Below are 24,809 nucleotides of genomic sequence, written 5' to 3' on the forward strand. Positions count from 1 at the left end.
ATGTACCCAACACTGGAGCACCCAGATATATAAAGCAAATATTAGTGCTGGAGAGAGATGGACCCCAATACAATAGTAGCTGGAAACGTCAACACCCCACTTTCAGCGTTGGACAGATCTTCCAGACAGAAAAGCAACAAAGAAACATCAGACTTACTCTGCAATATAGACAAAATGGATCTGATAGATACTTATAGAACACTTCATCCAAGAGCTGCAGAATACACATTCTTTTCCTCAGCATATGGATCGTTCTCAAGCATAGATCATATGTTAGTTCACAAAACAAATCTTAAAACATTCAAAAAAATCTGAAATAATATCAAGCATCCTCTCTGACTAAATGGAATAAAACTAGAAATTAATAGCAAGTAGAATTTTGAAAACTATACAAATACGTGGAAGTTAAACAATATGCTCCTGAATGACCAGTGGGCCAATGAAGAAATTAAGAAGGAAATTGAAAAATTTCTTGAAACAAATGATAATGGAAACACAACATACCAAAATCTATGGGATACAGCAAAAGCAATACTCAGGGAAGTTTATAGCTATAAGTGCCTACATCAAAAAAGAGGAAAAACTATAAATAAACAATCTAATGATGCATCTTAAAGAACTAGAAAAGCAAGAACAAACTAAACCCAAAATTATTAGAAGAAAAGAAATAAAGATCAGAGGAGAAGTAAATGAAACTGAAATGAAAAAAACAATACAAAAAGATCAATGAACTGACAAAAAAAAAAGATCAATGAAACAAAAAGTGGGTTTTTGAAAAGTTGAACAAAATCGACAAACGTTTAGCAAGATTAAGAAAAAAAGAGAGAAGATCCAAATAAATAAAATCAGAATGAAAACTGAGACATTACAACTGATACTTCAGAATTCAAAGGATCATTAGTGGCTACTATGACCAATTATATGCTAACAAATTTGAAAATCTGGAAGAAAGGAACAAATTCCTAGACACATACAAGCTACCAAGAGTAAACTGAGAAGAAGTCCAAAATCTGAACAGACCAATAATAAGTAATGAGATTGAAGCTGTAATAAAAAGTCTCCCAGTAAAGAAAAGCTTAGGACCTGATGGTTTCACTGCTGAATTCTACCAAACCTTTAAGGAAGAACTAATACCAATCCTACTTAAACTATTCTGAAAAGTAGAGGAAGAAAGAGTACTTCCAAAGTAATTCTATGAGGCCAGTATTACCCTGATACCAAAACCAGACAAAGATACAGCAAAAAATAAAAAATAATAAATAAATAAATAAAAGAAAACTGAAGGCAATATCTCTGATGAATATTGATGCAAAAATCCTCAAAAATATACTAGCAGACCAAATTCAACAATACATTAGAAAGAGCATTCAACATGACCAAGTGGGATTTATCCCTGGGATGCAAGGATGGTTCAACATATGCAAATCAATCAGTGTGACACATAGCATCAACAGAATGCAGGATAAAAACCATATAATCATTTCAGTTGATGCTGGAAAGCATTTGATCAAATTCAGCATCTCAATGTAGCATTATGGAGCAGGAGAGAAAAAAATTTTAAAACATTCAATATCCTTTCATAAGAAAGACCCTCAAAAAACTAGGGATAGAAGAAACATACCTCAACATAATAAAAACAATGTATGACAGGCCCACAGCTAGTATCATACTGAATAGGGAAAAACTGAAAGCCTCTCTTCTTAAGATCTGGAACATGAGAAGGATGCCCGCTGTCACTACTGTTATTCAACATAGTACTGAAAGTCCTAGCTAGAGCAATCAGACAAGAAAAAGATATGAAGAGCATCCAAATTGGAAAGGAAGAGGTCAAATTATCCTTGTTTGCAGATGATATGATCTTATATTTGGCAAATCCTAAAGTCTCCACAAGAAAACTATTAGAATTGATAAACAAATTAAGTAAAGTCACAGGATAAAAAATTAACATACAAAAATTAGTAGCATTTCTATATGCCAATAGCGAACAATGTGAAAAATAAAAATGTAAACCCGTTTACAATAACCATACATTAAGTTAAATAACTAGGAATTAACGAAAAAAGGAAAGAAAGTCTATAATGAAAACTATGAAACACTGATGAAATAAATTGAAGAGGACACCAAAAATTGGAAAAACATTCCGTGTTCATGGATTGGAAGAATTGATATTGTTAAAATGTCCATACTACCCAAAGCAATCTACAGATTCAATGAAATCCCTATCAAAATACCAGTGACATTCTTCACAGAAATAGAAAAAACAATCCTAAAATTTATATGGAACCACAAAAGACCCAGCATAGCCAAAGCTACCCTAAGCAAAAAGAACAAAACTAGAAGAATCACGTTACCTGACTTCAGATTAACTGAGGTAAAGTAACCACAACAACATGGCACTGACACAAAAACAGACACATAGACCAATAGAACAGAATAGAGAACCCAGAAACAAATCTATACACCAGCAGTGGACTCATTTTCAGCAAAGGTGCCAAGGACACACACTGAGGAAAAGACAGTCTCTTCAATAACTGGTGCTAGGAAAACTGGATATCCATATGCAGAAGAATAACACTATATACATAATGTATGCAAAAATCAAATAAAAATGGATTAAATACTTAAATCTAAGACCTCAGACTTTGAAACTACTACAAGAGAACACTGGAGAAAATCTCCAGGACATTGGTCTGGGCAAAGATTTCTTGAGCAATACCCCACAAGCACAGGTAACCAAAGCAAACATGGACAACTGAGATCACATCAAGTTGAAAAGCTTCTGCACAGCAAAGGATACAATCAACAAAGTGAAGAGACAATCCACAGAATGGGAGAAAATATTTGCAAACTACCCATCTGACAAGGAATTAAAAACCAAAATATATAAGGAGCTCAAACAACTCTATAGGAAAAATTCTAATAGTTCTATCAAAAAATGGGCAAAAGATGTAATAGACATTTCTCAAAGAAAACATACAAATGGCAAACAGGCATATGAAATTGTGCTTAACATTATTGATCATCACAGAAATGCACATCAAAACTACAATGAGATGTCATCTTACCCCAGTTAAAATGGCTTTTCTCCAAAAGTTAAGTAATAACAAATGCTAGTGAGGATGTGGAGAAGAGAGAACCAAAGTACGCTGGTGGTGGGAATGTAAATTAGTACAACCACTATGGAGAACAGTTTGGAGGTTCCTCGAGAAACTAAAAATTGAGCTATCATATGATACAGCAATTCCACTGCTGGGTATATACCCAAAAGAAAGGAAATCGGTATATCAAAGAGAAATCTGCACCCCTATGTCTGTTGCACTGTTCACAACAGCTAAGATTTGCAAGCAACCTGAGTGTCTATCAGCAGATGAATGAGATCTAGTCATTTGCAGTAACAGGGATGGAACTGGAGATCATTATGTCAGGCACAGAAAGAAAAACATCCCATATTCTCACTTATTTGTGAGATGTATTAAAAAAATTGCATATTCTCACTTATTTGTGGGATCTAATAAAAATCAAAACAATTGAACTCATGGGCATAGAGAGTAAAAGGATGATTACCAGAGGCTGGGAAGGATAATGGGCTTTGAGGGTGAGGTGGAAATGATTAATGGGTTATTAAAAAAAATAGAATAAGATCTACTATTGATAGCATAACAAGGTGACTATAGTCAGTAATAACTTAATTGTACATTTTAAAAGAACTTGAGTGTAATTGGGTTGTATATACTCAATGTATAAATGTTTAAGGGGATGGATACCACATTCTCCATAGTGTGCTTATTTCACATTGCATGCCTGTATCAAAACATTTCATGTACCGCATAAATATATACACCTACTATGTACCCACAAATATTAAAAACAAAATAAATACTGCAAAACACACAAAATCTGTCTTTAAATTTCGAGCCAATATGTAAAATTTTGGAGTTTTCACAAAACATTCTAGAGTTCAAGATTCTCTTTAAAAATGAGAAGAACTAGCCGAATTGGACCTGTATTTCCATATGGCCACAATGGGCTGGAGCTAAGTCAGCCTCACTCCCTCCCTCGAGATGGACCACTGTTTGCCAGCCTCTCTTCCACTCAGTAAGGTCAGCACAAGCATTCACACCTGTACTGCTACCACTTAATCGCATTGCCTGCCTGGCCTCAGTAAGTATTTGAGTTTCTAAATGTGTAAAGAATTGAATTCCTTTCCTAATTACGTCTTAATTTGTAAGCCTCAAAACACAATGAAGTTAGTATTTCACATCATTATGCAAAACAATGTTAGTTTCTTTCATTCATCTCTTTTTCATTTCCATCTGTTCATTTAATAATTCAGTAGTATTTACCTCTAAGTGTCAGGCACTGTTTCAGGCACTAGAAATTGTGGAGTTTGATACTGAGCCCCTTTAGGCCCAGTGAGAGTAAGAAATGGGTTTGTCATGAAGCACAGGTATCTTAGTAATTGCTGCTGCTGTAGCTTCATGAAGAACCGGTGAAGTTTGAATGTTACTGCTTCTGAGTGACTTATTAAGTCTTTTGAGGAGGCTCTATCTACCTCTCCAGCTCTGGGTGTAGTACAAAAATGCATTCATAGAAGGAAAATCGATAATTCATAGATTTTTAAGGTTTTCACCTTGAAGAGGTTCTCTCTTGGAAATTAGAATCTATTTTCTTTTTATAAATTTGGAATGTTGTATTAGGAAGTTATATGTTAATATATGTGACCAAGAAAAAAGGTCTCAATAAAACAAAAAGCCTTGAGAATGGGAGCTTACACCTAAATGCTTTTTGCAGGCGTTTGTTGAGTGCCTGATGCATACTGGGCACTGTGACGAATAAAACAGCCTCCCTGTCCTTTAGGAGCTCTGGATTAACATAAACAAAATATGTCATGGACTAAACTTTAATGCCAGCTGCTGTTGTCCAAAAACAGGAAAAATGTATTCATATGATATTGTGAAAGAACTTTAACTATACTTCTTAGAAAAAATAAACGATGATGGAGAGCTGCAATAAAAAGTGAAAATCAATTACATATGCTTTAGAAGTATTCTGCATTCTTTTGGGATTATTTTATTATTTTATTTTATTTTTTTGAGATGGAGTCTCACTCTGTCACCCAGGCTGGAGTGCTGTGGTGTGATCTTGGCTCACTGCAGCCTCCACCTCCTGGGTTCAAGCAATTCTCCTGCCTCAGCCTCCTGAGTAACTGGGATTACAGGTGTGCGCCACCATGCCCAGCTAATTTTTGTATTTTATTGGCCAGGCTGGTCTCGACCACCTGACCTCAGGTTGCCCATCTCGTCCTCCCAAAGTGCTGGGATTACAGGCATGAGCCACCATGCCCAGCCTCTTTGGGGATTAGATACACACTGTAGGTTCTTTAATTAATGTGACTGATTTTCTAATGAATATCATACCTTGCAATTGTACTTACATGTACTGGTATTAGTATTTTCCCATGACTACTAGTCATTTGATCCAGGCCTGGCCAATCATAAATTCCATCTCCAGGGGTTAAGATTTGTCCAGGAAGGGCGTGTAACCCTAACAAAACAATTCAGAATCTTCCGGATACTTAACATTGGGAAATATAAATTCTGTGCTCCTTGAGGTTGCAGGGCCTGGAGCATATAGGTCTAGGCCACTTTGTGGTTCTCTTCTCCAGCAGCACAGAGGAAATTTGTTTGCTGTGGGAGAGAGAATGAAATCTTCACAAAGAAGCCTACCAAGAGGGAGAGATGATGTGTTTGAAGAGAGATGATATGTTGTTTAACTGGACTTGCGAGTAAAGACATCATTCATTCCCATTCTAGCTAAGCTAGCTTATGTTGGGTCTCCATCATTGCAACTGAAAGAAACTGGTACAACTCTGGTGAGTCTGTAATTTCTATTTAGCTTTCATTTGGGGTTTAAAAGAATAATTCCAGACTGGGCATGGTGGCTCATGCCTATAATTCCAGCACTTTGGGAAGCCAAGGTGGACAGATCACTTGAAGTCAGGAGTTCGAGACCAGCCTGGCCAAAATGGTGAAACCCTGTCTCTACTAAAATTACAAAAATTAGCCAAGTATGGTGGTGCACGCCTGTAATCCCAGCTACCCAGGAGGCTGAGGCAGGAGAATTGCTTGAACCTGGAAGATAGAGGCTGCAGTGAGCCGAGATTATGCCACTGCATTTCAGCCTGGGCGACATAGTGAGACTCTGTTTCAAAATAAATAATTAAATTAAATTAAATAAATAAAAATAAAAAAATACTTCCAGATGTGCTTTAGGGAGAGCCTTACTCGAGAAAATAACTGAAGTGCAAGAGAGAAAGTTGTGAAGGTTTCTCACCATTATTCACATGCTCATATTTGAACGATATATCTGAATTTGTTGCTTTCAACCTGCTTGTGATTGACCACAGAGTAATCCTTAACATCCAAGATGCCAGGTGAAATCTACTTCCCACTTTGCTGGCACTGACAGTTGGGACCTAATGAACAAAGAAACTTCCCTAATGACTTTTTTGGGGTAAGTTTGGCCAAAATATAATATAGGAAAGTGACCAGGCACAGTGGCTCATGCTTGTAATCCCCACACTTTGGGAGACTGAGGTGGGAGGATCGAGACCCAGGAGTTCGAGACCAGCCTGAGCAACATAGGGAGACCATTTCTCTACAAATAATAAAAAAAGTTAGCTGGGCATGGGGGCACGTGCCTGTAGTCTGAGGCTGCAGTGAGCCAGGATCGCGCCACTGCACTGCAGCCTGGGTAACAGAGCAAGATCCTATCTCAAAAAGAGAGAAGAAAAGTATACAAAGTGCAATGAACATTCATGTATGTTGCTTTTGGTGAATGTAGCAGACTTTTTTTTTTTTTTTTCTGAGACGGAGTCTCGCTCTGTCGCCCAGGCTGGAGTGCAGTGGCTGGATCTCACTGCAAGCTCCGCCTCCCGGGTTTACACCATTCTCCTGCCTCAGCCTCCCGAGTAGCTGGGACTACAGGCGCCCGCCACCTCGCCCGGCTAGTTTTTTGTATTTTTTTAGTAGAGACGGGGTTTCACCCTGTGAGCCAGGATGGTCTCGATCTCCTGATCTCGTGATCTGCCTGTCTTGGCCTCCCCGTAGCAGACATTTTTGTTGGATATATATATGTGTGTGTGTTTATATATACATGGATATATATACACGGATATATATACACACTATATATATATATACACACATGGGTGGATATATACACATTATGTGTGTGTATATAGGAGTCCAGTGGCTGGGTTGCAGGTGTGTGTGTTTGGCTTTAGTTGATATTGTTAGTTTTCAAAATTGGTTGTGCCATTCCTAATGACACTTTTATGATTTAGAAAACTTAGAGATGTGGTTTCTACAGGAAAGCTGATGCTGTGGCTCCCCATACTTACTTCCTATTTTTACCCATGTAATTAATTTTTATAGCAATGCTATAAGCATATTACAAAAGGAGTGGGAGAACAGCATTCAAACTTGGAGTGGATTTTTATGCTGATAAGTATTCATTCCTTCTCAGAAACTAGCAATAAGTATTTAAGTCATCTTATATTCACTTCCACAGTAACTAGGTTTCACTCAATTCCCCTTTTTTCAAATATTTTTTGATCAAAGTGTCAGAACTCAATAAGGAGTTTCTATGGCGACTATTCTCACTAAAATAAGTTAATAAGTTTAAAAATGCTGTGTTTCCTCTGCAATATTGTGCAGGGAAGAAAAAGAACCCAAGGGAAAAAAACATAACCAGGGATTTATATTTTATTTCACATTGGATTTATTTTGTTTATTTTGGAACTCAGATACCAAGAGCAGATTTAATTATACTCTCAGTTCATGGCAAACTTCCATAATCAGTCTGTGCAAGGCCCCTCTCTTGTTTATTTTTATTTCCTTTTGTTCATATTTCCCATTTCTATTCCCCTCCCCCTACACAAGCAACCCCTCTAATTTGTTTTATATGTTTCCTTAAATCTCTATGCATTCTTATATTCTCATAAATTATATTGTGCTATAGATCTTTCTCTTTTCCTACTTTTAATAGTATTTCTTAAAGTGCCTCTTTAAGTTACTCCTCATCTCTCAATCCCTTAAGCACAGAGGGCCCCAGGGTTCAGTCCTTGATCCATTTCCCGTCTCTGGTTATATCTACTCCCTTGATGATCTCATCTTGTCTCATGGCTTTATATCACCTACAATAATGAGCACTCATATATATATAAAATCATATATATACACACATATACCATATTTGCTCATATAGATACACACATATACATATATGTAATATATGTATTTAAAAGTATATATATCTCATATATATGATTTATGTATCTCCAACCCAGACGTTTCTCTCAAAATTTAGACTCTTGTATCTTAAAAAAAAAAAAAAATTCCTGCTCCTTGCTCCGCCTACAGTCCTCCCCATCTCAGTTAATGGCAGCTCCATCTTTATAGTTGCTTAGGCCAAAAATCTTGGCACCATCTACTATGGATTGATGGAATCCATTGTTCATTGATGAAGTGAACAACATTTATATGTTGAAGTCCTAACACCCAATAGTACCTCAGAACATGACCTTATTTGGAAATAGGGTAATTACAGATGTAATTAACTAAGATGAGGTCATTAAGGGTGGGCCCTAATCCAGTATGATGGCTGTTCTTATGCAAGAAGGAAATTTGGACACAGACACAAGCATACAGGGAGAATGCTTTGTGAACCTGAAATGGCCATCTGTAAGCCAAGGAGAGGGGCTTGGAACAAATCCTTCCTCACAGCCCTCAGAGGGAACCAACTTTACCAAATTCTTGATCTCAGAATTTGTGCCTCCAGAACCAGAGAATACATTTCTGTTGTTGAAGCCATCCAGTTTGTGGTACTTTATTACAGCCAACCTAGCAAACTAAGATATTACCCTTGACTGTTTTCTCTCACGCCACATCCACTCTGTTAGGAAGTGCAGTTGACTATTCCTGCATAATCTAATCAGGATCTAACCATCTCCACAGCCACCACCCCAGTCCAAGTCACCATGATCTCTTGCCTGGTTATTGCAATAGCCTCCTAATTGGCCTTTCTGCTTTCACCCCTGCCTCCTGCAAGTCTGCTTTCAACACAGTGTCTAGAGGCATCCTTTAAAAACCCAAGTCAATGTCCTTCCTCTGCTTAAATACCTGGCAAGCCTTCTTATTCATTTAATAAAAGAAAAGCCTTGGAAGGACCTACAAGGCCCTGAGAAATCTGCCTCATCTTCCAGTTGCCCCTTTGACAGCACTTCCTGTTCTCCTTCTTGCCCACTCTGCTGCAACTACACTGGCTTCTTTTCTGTTCTTCAGAAACATAAGCAGGCTCATGCTGCAGGGTTTCACACTGACTGTTCCCCCTGTCTGGAATCTTTCTACAGATATCTGTATGGTTAACTTCCTCTAAGTCTTTCCTTAAATATTCCCATGAATGAATGGATAAAATGTGTTAGCTAAAATGCTCCAAGGAGATTCACATTAGTTCCCAGTTCATTTCAGAGCTCTTTAAAATATGTCCATGTTTCTCTCAGAGTCTCAGAATGGAAAATATGAGTAGGAGTAAGAGTTTTAATGGAGAGAACAAAGCCATCCTACTTGTCCATGAGAAGGTGCCAATTGGGAGGGTGATGATTCCTGGTTTTACTTTCCCTTTATCCTCTGCTCTGTTTATGTGTAACTCCAAAGATTCTCCCATTGACATTATCATGGGGTAGCCACTTTCCCCACAGATTCATGTATCTTCAACTGTGTGCAATGGTGGGTTATGGCCCTCTGCAGGAAGCCAGGCATGGAACAACCACAGACATGCTGGGAAGCAAGGCTGGGGTCCAGCAAAACTCAGGCTCAAACCCAAATGCCTAGAAGCCAACAACTCTGAATGTGGAGTTGGAGAAGAAGCTGGATGAAAAGTGAGGAGTTTGGACCATGTTTCAGATTTATATGTTTACATTTAGGATAGTGAAACCAGACAGTAGGGGAGCTTGCCATAGGGGTTTCTGCTTTGGTGCCTCCCCGTTCTTCATTTCCAGCCTCAGTTGTTTCACTAGGCTCACCTTTTGCCCTCTGCCTGGACATCCTGCTACTGTCCCTTTCCTCCATTCACCGCATTAACTTGCACTTATCCTTCAAGGTTCTGTTCAATCACAGCCTTCTCTAGAAGGGCCTCGCTAAGCCGTTCCTTGCCTTACTCCAAGCTGGGTTAGTATCCCTCTTGTGTATACTTTTATCATTGTACTTTTCATTAAGCATTCTCTACATATTCAATTATCTGCTTGCTTGTCTGTTCTCCTCCCCAACGTGAGTTCTTTGAAAACAGGGATGGTGCCTTATATAATTGTGTATCTGTATCCTTAGCAAATAATACAATACCTGGCTCATAGTAGGACTTTGATAAGCTTGACGAATGAATGAGACTGTGGCCAGGGTCAGGGCATGCGTCCCCAGGGTGTGATTCAGAGATGCCTGTTACGTAGTGGAGAAGTTGGTAACTTGCTAGAGCAAGGCTTGATGATCTCTTTTCTTGGTAAGGTCGAGTCTGATATTTCTTTAAATTTATAGGAAGAAAAGTGCCTAGGAAGCTATGAAATATAAAGTGAAAGTATTTTCTGTCTCTCTGTCTCTGTCTTTTTATTTTTTAAGAGACAAAGTATTTCTCTGTGACCCAGGCTGTAGTACTGTGGTATTATCATAGCTCACTGTAGCCTCAAACTCCTGAGCTCAGTGGATCCTCCTGCCTCAAGCCTCCCAAGTAGTTGGGATTACAGGCGCATGCTACTAAGCCTGGTTAATTCTTTTCAAATTTTTTTTTTCTAGAAATGGGTCTTGATATGTTTCCAGGCTGGTCTCAAACTCCTGGGCTCAAGCGATCCTCCTACCTCAGCCTCCCAAAGTGCCAGGATTACAGGCATGAGTCACATGTGCACTCTATTTTTTCACCAATTATATTTTAATCACTATGCACAAATCAACAAAAAATGAAAAGGGACAGTATTCTAGGAATGTTTGAATGATTATAATAATCAGTGCAATAATAATGGCTTATCAGTTCTTGTTCTGTTAAATCTCTCTAGAGCCCACAAAACTTAAAGGTAGGCTGTACAAACTGCAAACTGAAGATTCCAAGGTCATTTCAGTTCTCTCTAGGTTACATAAATTCCAACCTTCCCCTTTCAGAGAAGCAGAGATCATGGAAGGTCTTACTTGTTCACCCCTGGGATTTGTGTTGGAGGTTGGAGAAAGCCACACAGGCATGTCCAGGGATGAATGTACTAGCCAAATTGAATGGAGATTGCATAAGCAAAGCAAGAGTCAGGGGAGGAATTTCTTTGTCTCTTTCTCTTCCCCTTCCTTCCTTCCTTCCTTCCTTCCTTCCTTCCTTCCTTCCTTCTTCCTTCCCTTCCTTCCTTCCTTCCTTCCTTCCTTTTTCTTTCTTTCTTTCTTCCTGTCTCTCTCTCTCTCTGTATCTCTCTCTCTCTCCCTCCCTCTCTTTCTCTTTCTCTCTGTCTCTCTTTATTTCTTTTTCTTTCTTTCTTTCTCTTTCCCCTCCCTCCCTCCCTCCCTTTCTTCCTTCCTTCCTTTCTTTTTCTTTCTTCCTCTCTTCTCTCCCTTCCCCTTTCCCTCCCCTTCTTCTCCCCCTCCCCCATTCCCCCTCATCTTTCTTTTTTTTTTTGAGACGGAGTCTTGCTCTGTTGCCCAGGCTGGAGTGCAGTGGCGCTATCTGGGCTCACTGCAAGCTCCATCTCCCGGGTTTACATCATTCTTCTGCCTCATTCTCCTACCAGCAGCTGGTACTACAGGCACCCGCCGCCACGCCCGGCTAATTTTTTTGTATTTTCAGTAGAGACGGGGTTTCACTGTGTTAGCCAGGATGGTCTCAATCTCCTGACCTTGGGATCTGCCTGCCTCGGCCTCCCAAAGTGCTGGGATTACAGGCCCTAGCCACCGCGCCCACCCTCTCCTTTCTTGAAGTTAGGAGACCTGGGATCTATTTCTTGTTATGCCACTGACCAGTTATGCAACCTTGGAGTTACTTGGTTTTTCTGCCTCAATTCCTTCACCTGTCGAATGGCTAGGCTGGGCGAAATAATCTCTGAGGTCTTTTTCAGCTTTAGGATTTTGTATTTCTGTATGGTAACTAGACAAGATAACCAAAAAAAGAGCAAGAGTAGGGGTAAAAGAATAATGAATCTCATTTTGGAAGGGCCAAATTTCAGGTTCCTGTGATACATCTGGGTGTAAATGACAAGAATAAATTGGAAGTAGAAGTCTGGTCCTTGAAAGAGAGCTGGGAGTGAAGGTATAGATTTGGAAGTCTGTCAATAAGTGTTAATTGGAACAACAAGAGTTTTGTGACCAGCTAAACCAGTTGTGAATGAACAAATTATGTATCAAAATGAATTGGAAACAGTTAAATTCAAAATTGTAATGCACTTATATTTGGCTGATTCCATTTTCCTTTTTTCTATGGAATAATAAAGGGCAGGAAAAGCCTGACTTTTTAGTGTTGGCTGAATTCTATGGTGTAAATACTCTCACCATGGCCTATTTTAAGCTACCAACAGGAGGTCACTGAACAGGATGTTGAGAAGACATATGCAGTAGCACATTATTATGTAATATTCTAGAGAAACGATAGACATTAATATCATCAAGAACATAGATAATGCTAGTGTGGTAAAATAATGAGGAAGTGATACATATTGAGTATGTACAACCTTGGTTTTTAATATAAGAATATAATTTGTGAAACTATAAAGTACTATACTGCATATAGTAAAAAAAACTGTTGCATTTTGTATTTGAAAAAATATGTGGTTTTAAGTATCATTTAATAAGGAGGAGTTCTAGTGGAAAAGTAGTCATGAGTCAAAAAACTCACAGTGCAATTCCTGCTTTTCTGGGTCAGTTATTGTGTTTCAGTTTCCCTGTTAGAGGAATGCTTTGTGTCCTTTCTGAACCAGACTTCAACCTGTGTTGAAAAAAAATTGTAGAATTTATGAAAACATTTTTATATGTCTTATAAATAGGGCTTACATAAATTTAAATGGTTGTTAAAATTATTCGTTGGAACATAACGTAGAGTTATGTTCATAGTGAAAATTAAAAATTAAAATAACAAACACCTATTGTTTAACATCCACAGGTTAATATAATCTCTTTGTAGGCAAAATGTATAAGGATGTTTATTATATTAAGTGGTAAAAATGAAACATCTGGCAACAATTTTTACATCTTGAAGAATGAGATGACAAAATGATGAGTCTCAGGGGACTAAGATTATGTTTCCTATTCCTGAAAAAAAGGTTTGAAAAAAATTTTATTCTTTCTGGAAACATACTTATTTTGGTTTCTTCTATTCTCCCTATCTTGTGAAGTGACACAGAATTTCATGAACTGTTCACAAAACTCTATTTTGGTCTTGGACCTGGGTGAAGCATGTGGTTAGAACTGTAGCTGTAAAGCCACCATCTAGTTCAATAAATCTAGACAAACCAAGTAGCTCTGTGGATCATTGTGTTGTAAAAAGAAAGTATTTGTTTGTGTCCTCTTTTATTTCACTGAGCAGTGGTTTGTAGTTCTCCTTGAAGAGGTTCTTCACATCCCTTGTAAGTTGGATTCCTAGGTATTTTATTTTCTTTGAAGCAATTGTGAATGGAAGTTCATTCCTGATTTGGCTCTCTGTTTGTCTGTTACTGGTGTATAAGAATGCTTGTGATTTTTGCACATTAATTTTGTATCCTGAGACTTTGCTGAAGTTGCTTATCAGCTTAAGGAGATTTTGGGCTGAGACAATGGGGTTTTCTAAATATACAATCATGTCATCTGCAAACAGGGACAATTTGACTTCTTCTTTTCCTAACTGAATACCCTTGATTTCTTTCTCTTGCCTAATTGCCCTAGCCAGAACTTCCAACACTATGTTGAATAGGAGTGGTGAGAGAGGGCATCCCTGTCTTGTGCCAGTTTTCAAAGGGAATTTTTCCAGTTTTTGCCCATTCAGTATGATATTGGCTGTGGGTTTGTCATAAATAGCTCTTATTTTTTTGAGGTATGTTCCATCAATACCGAATTTATCGAGCATTTTTAGCATGAAGGGCTGTTGAATTTTGTCAAAAGCCTTTTCTGCATCTATTGAGATAATCATGTGGTTCTTGTCTTTGGTTCTGTTTATATGCTGGATTATGTTTATTGATTTGCGAATGTTGAACCAGCCTTGCATCCCAGGGATGAAGCCCACTTGATCATGGTGGATAAGCTTTTTGATGTGTTGCTGAATCCGGTTTGCCAGTATTTTATTGAGGATTTTTGCATCGATGTTCATCAGGGATATTGGTCTAAAATTCTCTTTTTGTGTTATACCATGCTCATGGATAGGAAGAATCAATATCGTGAAAATGGCCATACTGCCCAAGGTAATTTATAGATTCAATGCCATCCCCATCAAGCTACCAATGAGTTTCTTCACAGAATTGGAAAAAACTGCTTTAAAGTTCATATGGAACCAAAAAAGAGCCCGCATCTCCAAGACAATCCTAAGTCAAAAGAACAAAGCTGGAGGCATCACGCTACCTGACTTCAAACTATACTACAAGGCTACAGTAACCAAAACAGCATGGTACTGGTACCAAAACAGAGATATAGACCAATGGAACAGAACAGAGTCCTCCGAAATAATACCACACATCTACAGCCATCTGATCTTTGACAAACCTGAGAGAAACAAGAAATGGGGAAAGGATTCCCTATTTAATAAATGGTGCTGGGAAAATTGGCTAGCCATAAGTAGAAAGCTGAAACTGGATCCTTTCCTTACTCCTTATACGAAAATTAATTCAAGATGGATTAGAGACTTAAATGTTAGACCTAATACCATAAAAATCCTAGAGGAAAACCTAGGTAGTACCATTCAGGACATAGGCATGGGCAAAGACTTCATGTCTAAAACACCAAAAGCAACGGCAGCAAAAGCCAAAATTGACAAATGGGATCTCATTAAAGTAAAGAGCTTCTGCACAGCAAAAGAAACTACCATCAGAGTGAACAGGCAACCTACAGAATGGGAGAAAATTTTTGCAATCTACTCATCTGACAAAGGGCTAATATCCAGAACCTACAAAGAACTCAAACAAATTTACAAGAAAAAAACAAACAACCCCATCAAAAAGTGGGCAAAGGATATGAACAGACATTTCTTAAAAGAAGACATTCATACAGCCAACAGACACATGAAAAAATGCTCATCATCACTGGCCATCAGAGAAATGCAAATCAAAACCACAATGAGATACCATCTCACACCAGTTACAATGGCAATCATTAAAAAGTCAGGAAACAACAGGTGCTGGAGAGGATGTGGAGAAATAGGAACGCTTTTACACTGTTGGTGGGATTGTAAACTAGTTCAACCATTATGGAAAACAGTATGGCGATTCCTCAAGGATCTAGAACTAGATGTACCATATGACCCAGCCATCCCATTACTGGGTATATACCCAAAGGATTATAAATTATGCTGCTATAAAGACACATGCACACGTATGTTTATTGCAGCACTATTCACAATAGCAAAGACTTGGCATCAACCCAAATGTCCATCAGTGACAGATTGGATTAAGAAAATATGGCACATATACACCATGGAATACTATGCAGCCATAAAAAAGGATGAGTTTGTGTCCTTTGTAGGGACATGGATGCAGCTGGAAACCATCATTCTTAGCAAACTATCACAAGAACAGAAAACCAAACACCGCATGTTCTCACTCATAGGTGGGAACTGAACAATGAGATCACTTGGACTCGGGAAGGGGAACATCACACACCGGGGCCTATCATGGGGAGGGGGGAGGGGGGAGGGATTGCATTGGGAGTTACACCTGATGTAAATGACGAGTTGATGGGTGCAGCACAGCAACATGGCACAAGTATACATATGTAACAAACCTGCACGTTATGCACATGTACCCTACAACTTAAAGTATAATAATAAATAAATAAATAAATAAATAAATAAATAAATAAATAAAAAGAAAGTATTATGGTTGTGATTCTCTCAGTAATACAAGGGAAACTATGAGCAATTTGGCCACTGGTTGAAGAGAAGAACCAATTAGTGTATTCTAGACAAGAATGGTGAAGTTTAGGATGGATCAGCCTGCTTCTGACAGATCCCAGCTCTGAGTCATTGTGCAGTAAATGCACACAGAGTTGGCAAGCATGCAGGCCTTCCTGGCATCTGTAGGCTTCACTCAGCTTGTGTCCTGGTTCCTCATTCACACTGGAAAATTAATTTTTTTAAATATTTGATTGTCCAGTGTTTTTATGTAAATATGGCAATGTGTAACAACTGACCATATTGACTGCCATCCCTTTGAAACTACTAATTCTCATTTATATTCTACAAATAATTCATTCAACAACTACTTGGTCTATTAACAAACACTCTGCACTAGGCACTGTGCTGTACTGTAAAGGATACAGTGATGGCTAAGATGCTGTCTATGCTTCTTGGCAAGGATACTAGACATGTGTGCAGGTAACTGTCATATAAGGCAGAGGATATAAAATGCAGAGTGTAGACTACAGGCTTTGGTGCTCAGATGTAGGTTCGAAACATGTCTACCTGAGGTGATCAGGGAGGGCTACCAGGAAGAAGTGCATAGTGAATGGATAGGATTTCAGACCATAGAGATGGGGATGACTGTGAACCATATATAGACCTGGACAATACAGGATCGTCCAAAGAGGGGTTGGCAGGACCTCAAGAAAGACAATTACCAGACCCTTCTTCCTGTCCCTATAGAGGACATGGTATTTGAGAGTCTGTCAAACCCTTGTAGCACAGTCCCTGGGAAGTGTTGCTATTAAAGATGCTTGTGGTGCATTTGAATGCAATAAAACTATGTTCCATAATAGTTTTGAAGGAAAGCTTTGTTTTTCTCTCCAAGTTCATTCTGCTTGCTAAGTCAGGCTCCTTTGAGGTCACTAAGAGGACATGAAGAATATATGGATATGAATAAAGTCATCACACTACCTATCAGTCATTGGATGCAATGCTGTGAGAATGTGAGAAACAGCTGGAGGTGGTACAGGACCACAGCATGGCCATGTCTATCTCAGATGGATATTTCCAGCTGCCTTAGAGGGTCTAGCTCTGCATATATGTCTTTTCTGTGCTGCTGAGCTAGCCGACTCACAGGCACTGTTGTAAAGGAGGTGTGGGAAGTGGAAGCTTCGTATGATGTTATCATCTGTTTGCTAAATCTCTTCCTTTTTACTACCTTAGAGTGGCAAAGAGGGATCTGAGCTAGTCCTTTGTGCTTTGCTCTTGGTCTTTAGTGAGTACATGGCTCACTGACAACTCATTTCCTTTACGGACAGGTCTGTCTTCTCATGATGATGGGTTGAGACACTCAGAGGCAGCTGGAGAGAATTTAACTGATCACCAAAGCTCCTCTGCCCCCATCAGCAGCAGTAGCTGTCTGCTGAGACTTGTGGTTGGAACACCACTGGTGAGACCAAGTTCCTCAACTTCCCAATCAGTGGGGGCTTAACCAGCAAAGGACAGGGTGGCAGGGCTCCAATTGGTGTCAAAATGGAAGCCAAAATCACTTTACAACCAAACAGGAATCGGATTTCAGGTGTAAAAATCCTACGCAGAAAACACACAGATATCAGCCTGTGATGACACTTGGAATTTTAACTTGATAAAATATTTTGCTTTTGCCTTTAGAGAGGAATTTTTAACTTCAGACTTATATCTCCATTATTTTAGGAAGAGAAAGGACAACTAATGGTTGCTTGGCCTAAAAGATTCTGGGAGGAATATGTGAGTCATAAAATATTAGCCAAATATCTTTTTGGATATTCTAATATAAACTATGTGGAAAACTAAGTACTTCATGCCAGGACAAAGCTAAAGAGCCCTTCTCAGAGCCCTACCCCCTACCCCCCACTTTCTGGATACTAATCTTATTGGTTGATAGCACCAAGTTCTGGGCTGTATTGTAAGGAATCACCCAGTTGTGGCTGTTTTTTGCTATCATTTTCCCTCTTGTTCAGGAAATCTTGACATGAACGTGTTACAAAGAAAGCAAGAGAGAAAAGATTGTTTGTTTTATGGAAAACTTTATTAGAGATACTAGTGTTAGGGTTATGAACTAAGGTCTGGGATAAGGGGGGAATTTAGAGTTGTCATCAAAAACAACAAAGGATGAGCTCATGTCCTTTGCAGGGACATGGATGAAGCTGGAAACCATCATTCTCAGCAAACTAACACAATGAGTGACACTGCATGTTGTCACTCATAGGTGGGAATTGAACAATGAGAACCCTTGGACACAGGGCGGGGAACATCACACACTGGGGCCTGTCGGGGGTGGGGCATTGGGGGAGGGATAGCATTAGGAGAAATACCTAATGTAAATGATGAGTTGATGGGTGCAGTGAACCAACATGGCACATGTATACCTATGTAACAAACCTGCACGTTGTGCACATGTACTCTAGAACTTAAAGTATAATAATAATAAAAAAATAAAAACAAACAGAAAACAGTTCTCAAACCTTGGGTTGTGTGTCATAATGGGAAGAGGTGGCCTCTAGCCTTGGCTCTGCCACTGCTATGTGACTCAAGATAATCCATTCATTCATTCATTCAACATTTCTGGAGCAGCCATTCTGTGTCAGACACTATGTTCAGCACTGGGGCCACGTTGTGAGGAATAGATAAAGAACCTGTTCTCCAATCACACAACTTCTCCGAATCCCATTTCTTTGTTTGCAGTGTGAGGGCTGCACTACAATGAGCTCTCAAGACCCCCTACCCCTGCTTCTTGATTCTTTCACGTGGGAGCAAAATGTGCCCAGAAAAACAATAACAGGAAAAGTGATACCAATATTACATGCCAGACATTATGCTAGCTAATCACTTTTATATACATTGCCTCATTTTGTTTTCTCAAGAATTTCCTAAAATAGGTATTATTATGCTCATTTTCTGGGTGATGAAACTAAGAGTTGAGAGGTTGAGCTGCTTTTTGTTATAAGCAAGAAAGAGGTAGAGCCAGACTCAAAACCAGCTTAGCTAACTCCAAACTCAGCATTCTTCTCTCCTACTCTGTTCGTGTTTTGAAAAGCTCATTAATCTCCCCTGGACTTTGCTCTGGGATACTTATAAAAAATTTATTCAAGAATTCATGGCAGTACGAAAATAAAAAGAAAAAAAAAAAAGAAAATAAACAAAAAACCTACCTCATTCTTGCCTTACCGGTTTTCTGCTAGCCTTCCCTCCTTCCTTACCTCCTCAACTTTTCTTATTCATCCCAAGAGTTATCCTGCCACGTCAGCCAAGACCAGCACCCCCACTGCTTTGCCTCCACTTGTGCTTACCTTCCACCTGGATTTGAGACAGAGTCTCGCTCTGTTGCCCAGGCTGGAGTGCAGTGGCGCGATCTCAGCTCACCCCAAGCTCTGCTTCCTGGCGATTCTCCTGCCTCAGCCTCCTGAGTAGCTGGGACTACAGGTGCGTGCCACCATGCCTGGCTAATTTTTTTGTATTTTTAGTAGAGATGGGGTTTCACCATGTTAGCCAGGATGGTCTCGATCTCCTGACCTCGTGATCCGCCCACCTCGGCCTCCCATAGTGCTGAGATTACAGGCATGAGCTACCATGAGCCTGGCCTGGAATCTTTTTCAGTCTTGTCTGTTGCCAAACTCTGCACTCTTTCCCAGACTTTATCTTTCTCCTAAATTTAATTCATTCATCCTCTCACAGTTGTCCAACACAGTAGGAAATTCAAAAAAAGAGTACCTGAGCATCTCTTTGAAGGAAAATAAGGCACACACAGATTGCAGGAAGAGTTATAAAGAGTCATGGGCCATTTATTAGTTGGTGTTTCCCTGCAAGGAGAGGTCTATGGTAGGAGATGATTCAAAAACTGTCCAAGGGCTTTCTTATGCTATCTTTTCCCCAAAGATGCCTTTTTCTGTTTCTCTTTTTTTCGGACTATACATGGTCACTGTAGAAAATTTGAAAGCTATCTACTCTTCAGAGATAATCACTCTTAGTATTTGGTGTATTTCCTTCTGTGGTGGTTAATTTTATGTCACCTTGGCTAGGCTATAGTGCCCAGTTGTTTGGTCAAGCACCAGTGTAAATGTCATTGCAAAGGTTTGTTTTGTTTTTATTTTTAAGATGTGATAAATATTTTAATCAGTAGACTTTGAGTAAAGTGGACTACCTTCTATAATGTGGGTGAACTTCATTCAGTTGAAGATGTTAAGAATAAAGACAGGTCTCCAAGACTGAGGTTTCCTGAAGAGGAGGCAATTCTGCTGCAAGACTTGCAATGTAGAAATTCTGAGTTTCTAGCCTACGAGTCTGGTATACTGATTTCAGATTTGCCAGCCCCCACAATCACAGGGCCAATTCCTTAAAATACATCTCTAACTCTGTCTCTTTCTCTCTCTCTACACACACACACACACACACACACACACTTGGATGTTTGTGTGTGTGTGTGTATGTGTGTGTATATATATGTATGTATTATATATACTTGGATGTAAGTATATCCTATTGGTTCTGTTTCTCTGGAGAACCATGACTGATATACTTTCTTTTTGCTCTTCATTTCCTCTCGATTAACACTTTTCAAACTGTCATGTCTGTGTGTAAATCACCTGTCTTGTTCAAGTGCAGCCTCTAAGTCAGTGGTGGTGGGCTAAGATTCTGTGTTTTGGACAAGCTCCCAGGTAATGCTTATGCTGCTGCTCTATGGACCACATTTTGTGTAGCAAGGCCTTATATAATCAACTTTTTCTTTTAAATAATGTCATGAGCTCAGTTATTTTCCTAAAACATTAACTTGTAACTGTATTGCACTCCATCATACGAGTTGCCATAAATTTGTTCAGGCTTTAGAAACACATTTCCCAAAGGCTGTTTAGAAAAATTGTCCGAGTATGATCTCACCCAAAGGCCTGACTTCTGTAGCACAATAGAAAAATACTAGAAATGTAGAAAAATTGTCCAAATATAATCCAACCCAAAGGCTTGGCTTCTGTAGCAAATCAAGCCTGCATGCTCAGCCCCTGGCTTCAAGGGCTTCCCTTAGTGTTTTTTTTTTTTTTTTTTCCTTTTCTTTTTATTTCAATAGCTATAAAAATTCCCTTGGCTTTTGTCTGGGTGCTCATATTATTATTGTCTGCTGTGAAGGGGAACCTACTGAATACACATGGTTCTCAGAAGCCATTCATACATTCCTCCATTTATTCATGTAATAATATTACTCAATTATCTCATCAGTTGATGTTATAAGCACTATGCTGGGAGCTGTATACAGGGGATTCATTTAATAACCAATCATAAAATGAATGTAATTGCAGTTATGATAATTACATGGTGATGTAAGTATATAACAAGAAACTGCTCTAATCTAAGGGTCAGGAACACTTCCTAAGGAAGTGACATTTGAGTTGAGCTCTGGTTGTCCTGGGGATATACCACTCATTTCCTTAACTTTTGGCTAGTCCTTTCTGAATAGGTGGAGGCTTTGATGACAGAACCTTAGAAGTCACCTTTAGTGAGAGGTGGCACACATGAAGTCTCCAAAGGTCTCCCTAGAGGTCCATTGTAGCTGCTGCTCCTCATTCTCCCTGTCATACTCTTCTGGAGATGACACTTCAGGGGAGTTCCCCTTATGTCTGCTTCTGGGCAGCATCTCAATTTCCCTTTACTGAATCTGAACACAATCTGATTTCCCATCTGTTACAGGAAATACAGTCTAAATAAGAAGTTATCTTAAGGTAATTCATCATAGGCAAATATTTTGATCTTTGAATCAGTCATTATTTCAGACACTTTCTGCCACTGCTCTTTCTATTAATGTGGGTAATGATAGTTGAAAAGAAAGAAATAGGTACTACAAAGCTACAGTAATCAAAACAGTGTGGCACTGGCATAAGGATAGACATATAGAACAATCGAGTAGAATTGACAGTCCAGAAATAAATCTATACATTTATGGTCAATTGATTTTTGAAAAGGGTGCTGAGACCATTCAATGGGGAAAAGAATACTTTCTTCAGCAACTGGTGTTGGGGCAACTGTATATCCACATGAAAAAAAAGTGAAGTTGGACCCCTACCTCACACTATATATAAAAATTAATACAAAATGGCCAATAACCTAAATATAGGAGTAAAAATAATAAACCCTTTTGAATAAAAAATAGGAGGTACATCTTCATGACCTTGGAATTAGCAATACATTCTTAAATATGACACCAAAAGCGTGAACAACAAAAGAAAAAATAGATAAACTGAACTTCATCAAACTTAAAAGTGTTTATGCATCAAAGTACATGATTTTAAAAATGAGAAGACAACCTACAAAATGGAAGATAATTTCAAATCATACATCTAATAAGGACTTGGTATCCAGAATATATGAAGAATTATTACAACTCAACAACAAAAAGACAAACAACCCAACTAAAAAAAAAAAAATTGGCAGGTAACTTGAATAGACATTTTCCCAAAGAAGATATACAAATGGCTAGCAAGTACATGAAAAGATACTCATCTCATTACTCATTAAGGGGATGCAAATGAAAATCACAGTGGGGTACCACATCAAGCCTACAAGGAAATTTATTTTAGTGGGAAATAAGTGTTGGTGATGTGGAGAAATTGGAGCACTTATAGATTTCTTGTGGGTAGGTAAAATGGTGCAGCCCCTATAGAAAACATTTTGCTGGTTCCTTAAAAATTAAGCATAGAATTACCATATGACCCAGCAATTCTCGTCCTAAATATATACCCAAAAGAATTGAAACCTGATATTCAAACAAATAGATGTACATGCATGTAGATATTCAAAATATCCAAAAGATAGAAACAATCCAAATGCCCATTAACAGATTAATGGATTTTTAAAATGTAGTTTTTCCATTGAATAGGGTATTATTCAGTCATAAAAAGGATTGAGGTGTTCATGCATGCTACAATGTGCATGAACATCAAAAACATTACACTAAGTGAAAGAAGCCAGGAACAAAAGGCCACATATTGTATAATTCCATTTATATGAAATATTCAGAATAGGTAAATTTATAGAAACAGAACAGCGATTAATGATGCCGGGGCCAGGAGGCAAGGAGTATAGGCAGCAATTGCTTAATGGGTACAGGGTTTCCTTTTGGGTGATGAAAATGTTTTGGAACTACATATAGGTGCTGGTTGCACAACATTATGAATGATTAAATAACTTATGTAAGTGGTTAATTTTTTTTAGTTAAAAAAATTTTTTTTAAATTATTTCACCTCAATAAAAAATTAAATAATAAAAAAAATCAAGATTAGATTCTTTCTTTCCCTCTTGTGTCTGCCATATTTTATGGTTAATTTTAAAACATAGTAACAAAATTATAATGTATCTTTGGTTATTACTCCCTTGGGTTTTTATCATGCTAATGCATTCTCCCATTATTTTCTACTTTGTACAATTCAGATTTCAGTCCAAGGCTTCAGGTACATTGCAAACAGCTGCACTGGAATTACGCATCTTACCATTAATGACATGCCAACTCTGACGGACAACTGTGTAAAAGTAGGTAATTGGAAAGTACCTTTTATTTTCTGTCCCATAAGATAGATATATGTTCTAATGGCTTGAATTACTGAAAAATATGAATGGACTTTTCATTTTAGTTATTTTTTAACAGTAATAAAATCATTTAAAAGTTTTCACACATGCACATACCCTTGAAAACATTTGAATCCTTAAATATCCTAAGAAACCTTGTTTCACAGTTAGGATTTTTTTTAGTGATGTTATAGCCTAAGCATAAACTTTGAGTTCAGTTCTCCATGCTAAGCTGCCAAATGTAGTAATTTTTTTCAGTAGTCCATTTCTCATGTTTTCCCATACTCTTAGTACATGATTTAATTCTGATTCTTCCACATTACTGAAATGTAAGTGTGTTAAAATGTATTGAAAAATCCAGTTTTCTTTGAAATTAGGAAAATTAATAGTTAACATGTCTGTCTCTAATATATTGAAGGAAAAAATGACTTCATTAGTTTGCTAAACCTGTTCTGTACCCTTGATTAATTTAATCATTTTTTTCTTCTGAAGGCTTTAGTTGAAAAGTGCTCTCATATTACATCGCTGGTTTTCACTGGTGCACCGCATATCTCCGATTGTACTTTCAAAGCTCTTTCTACTTGTAAACTCAGAAAGATCCGATTCGAAGGTCTGTTATATTAAAAATGTGGTTCAGCATTATCATTTACTTTTACTCTTGTGGCATTATAAATACAATACTTGTCTTTTCTTCTGTTTTTTTACAAACAGGAAATAAAAGGGTTACTGATGCATCCTTCAAATATATAGACAAGAATTATCCAAATCTCAGTCACATTTATATGGCTGACTGCAAGGGAATAACAGACAGCAGCCTCAGATCTCTTTCACCTTTGAGGCAACTGACTGTGTTGAATTTGGCAAATTGTGTAAGGTAATGAGTCATTCAGTAATATACTCAAGAAATGTTGATTATCTAGTATGTGCCAGGTCCTCTCCTACGGAACTTATGGTTCGTGGGGTAAACATGAAAGTCAGGAGTCCAAGTGTTAAAGTAGAGGTAAGTGCAGAGTTCTGTGGTTATAAGAAAGAGGGCTCCCAACCCAGATTGATTATATGGGGTGTAGGGAGAGCTCAGGATATGAGGAATTATGGACTCTTGTAAAATTAAGCAAACTCACAGGAATACT

The 24,809-nt window shown here is 38.3% G+C and overlaps 2 protein-coding genes across 13 annotated transcripts in view; one reads left to right on the forward strand and one right to left on the reverse strand.

Annotated features, from left to right (window-relative positions):
• The window catches only part of FBXL13 (F-box and leucine rich repeat protein 13), a 276,151-nt gene that overhangs the window by 175,604 nt on the left and 75,738 nt on the right, over nt 1-24,809 (forward strand). For all 12 annotated transcript variants that reach the window (XR_004183440.1, XR_004183441.1, XM_017957017.3 and 9 more), the window contains 3 exons: nt 23,545-23,643; nt 24,172-24,289; nt 24,391-24,553. Coding sequence is in view for 10 of the 12 variants with exons in the window: in XM_017957017.3 (XP_017812506.2) it covers nt 23,545-23,643; nt 24,172-24,289; nt 24,391-24,553 (380 nt within the window). In the remaining 2 variants the exon portion in view is untranslated. The remainder of the gene's footprint in view (nt 1-23,544; nt 23,644-24,171; nt 24,290-24,390; nt 24,554-24,809) is intronic.
• The window catches only part of FAM185A (family with sequence similarity 185 member A), a 170,057-nt gene that overhangs the window by 4,996 nt on the left and 140,252 nt on the right, over nt 1-24,809 (reverse strand). The window lies entirely within an intron of this gene.

This window comes from Papio anubis, chromosome 4 (assembly GCF_008728515.1).
Source record: "Papio anubis isolate 15944 chromosome 4, Panubis1.0, whole genome shotgun sequence".
NCBI lineage: Eukaryota > Metazoa > Chordata > Mammalia > Primates > Cercopithecidae > Papio > Papio anubis.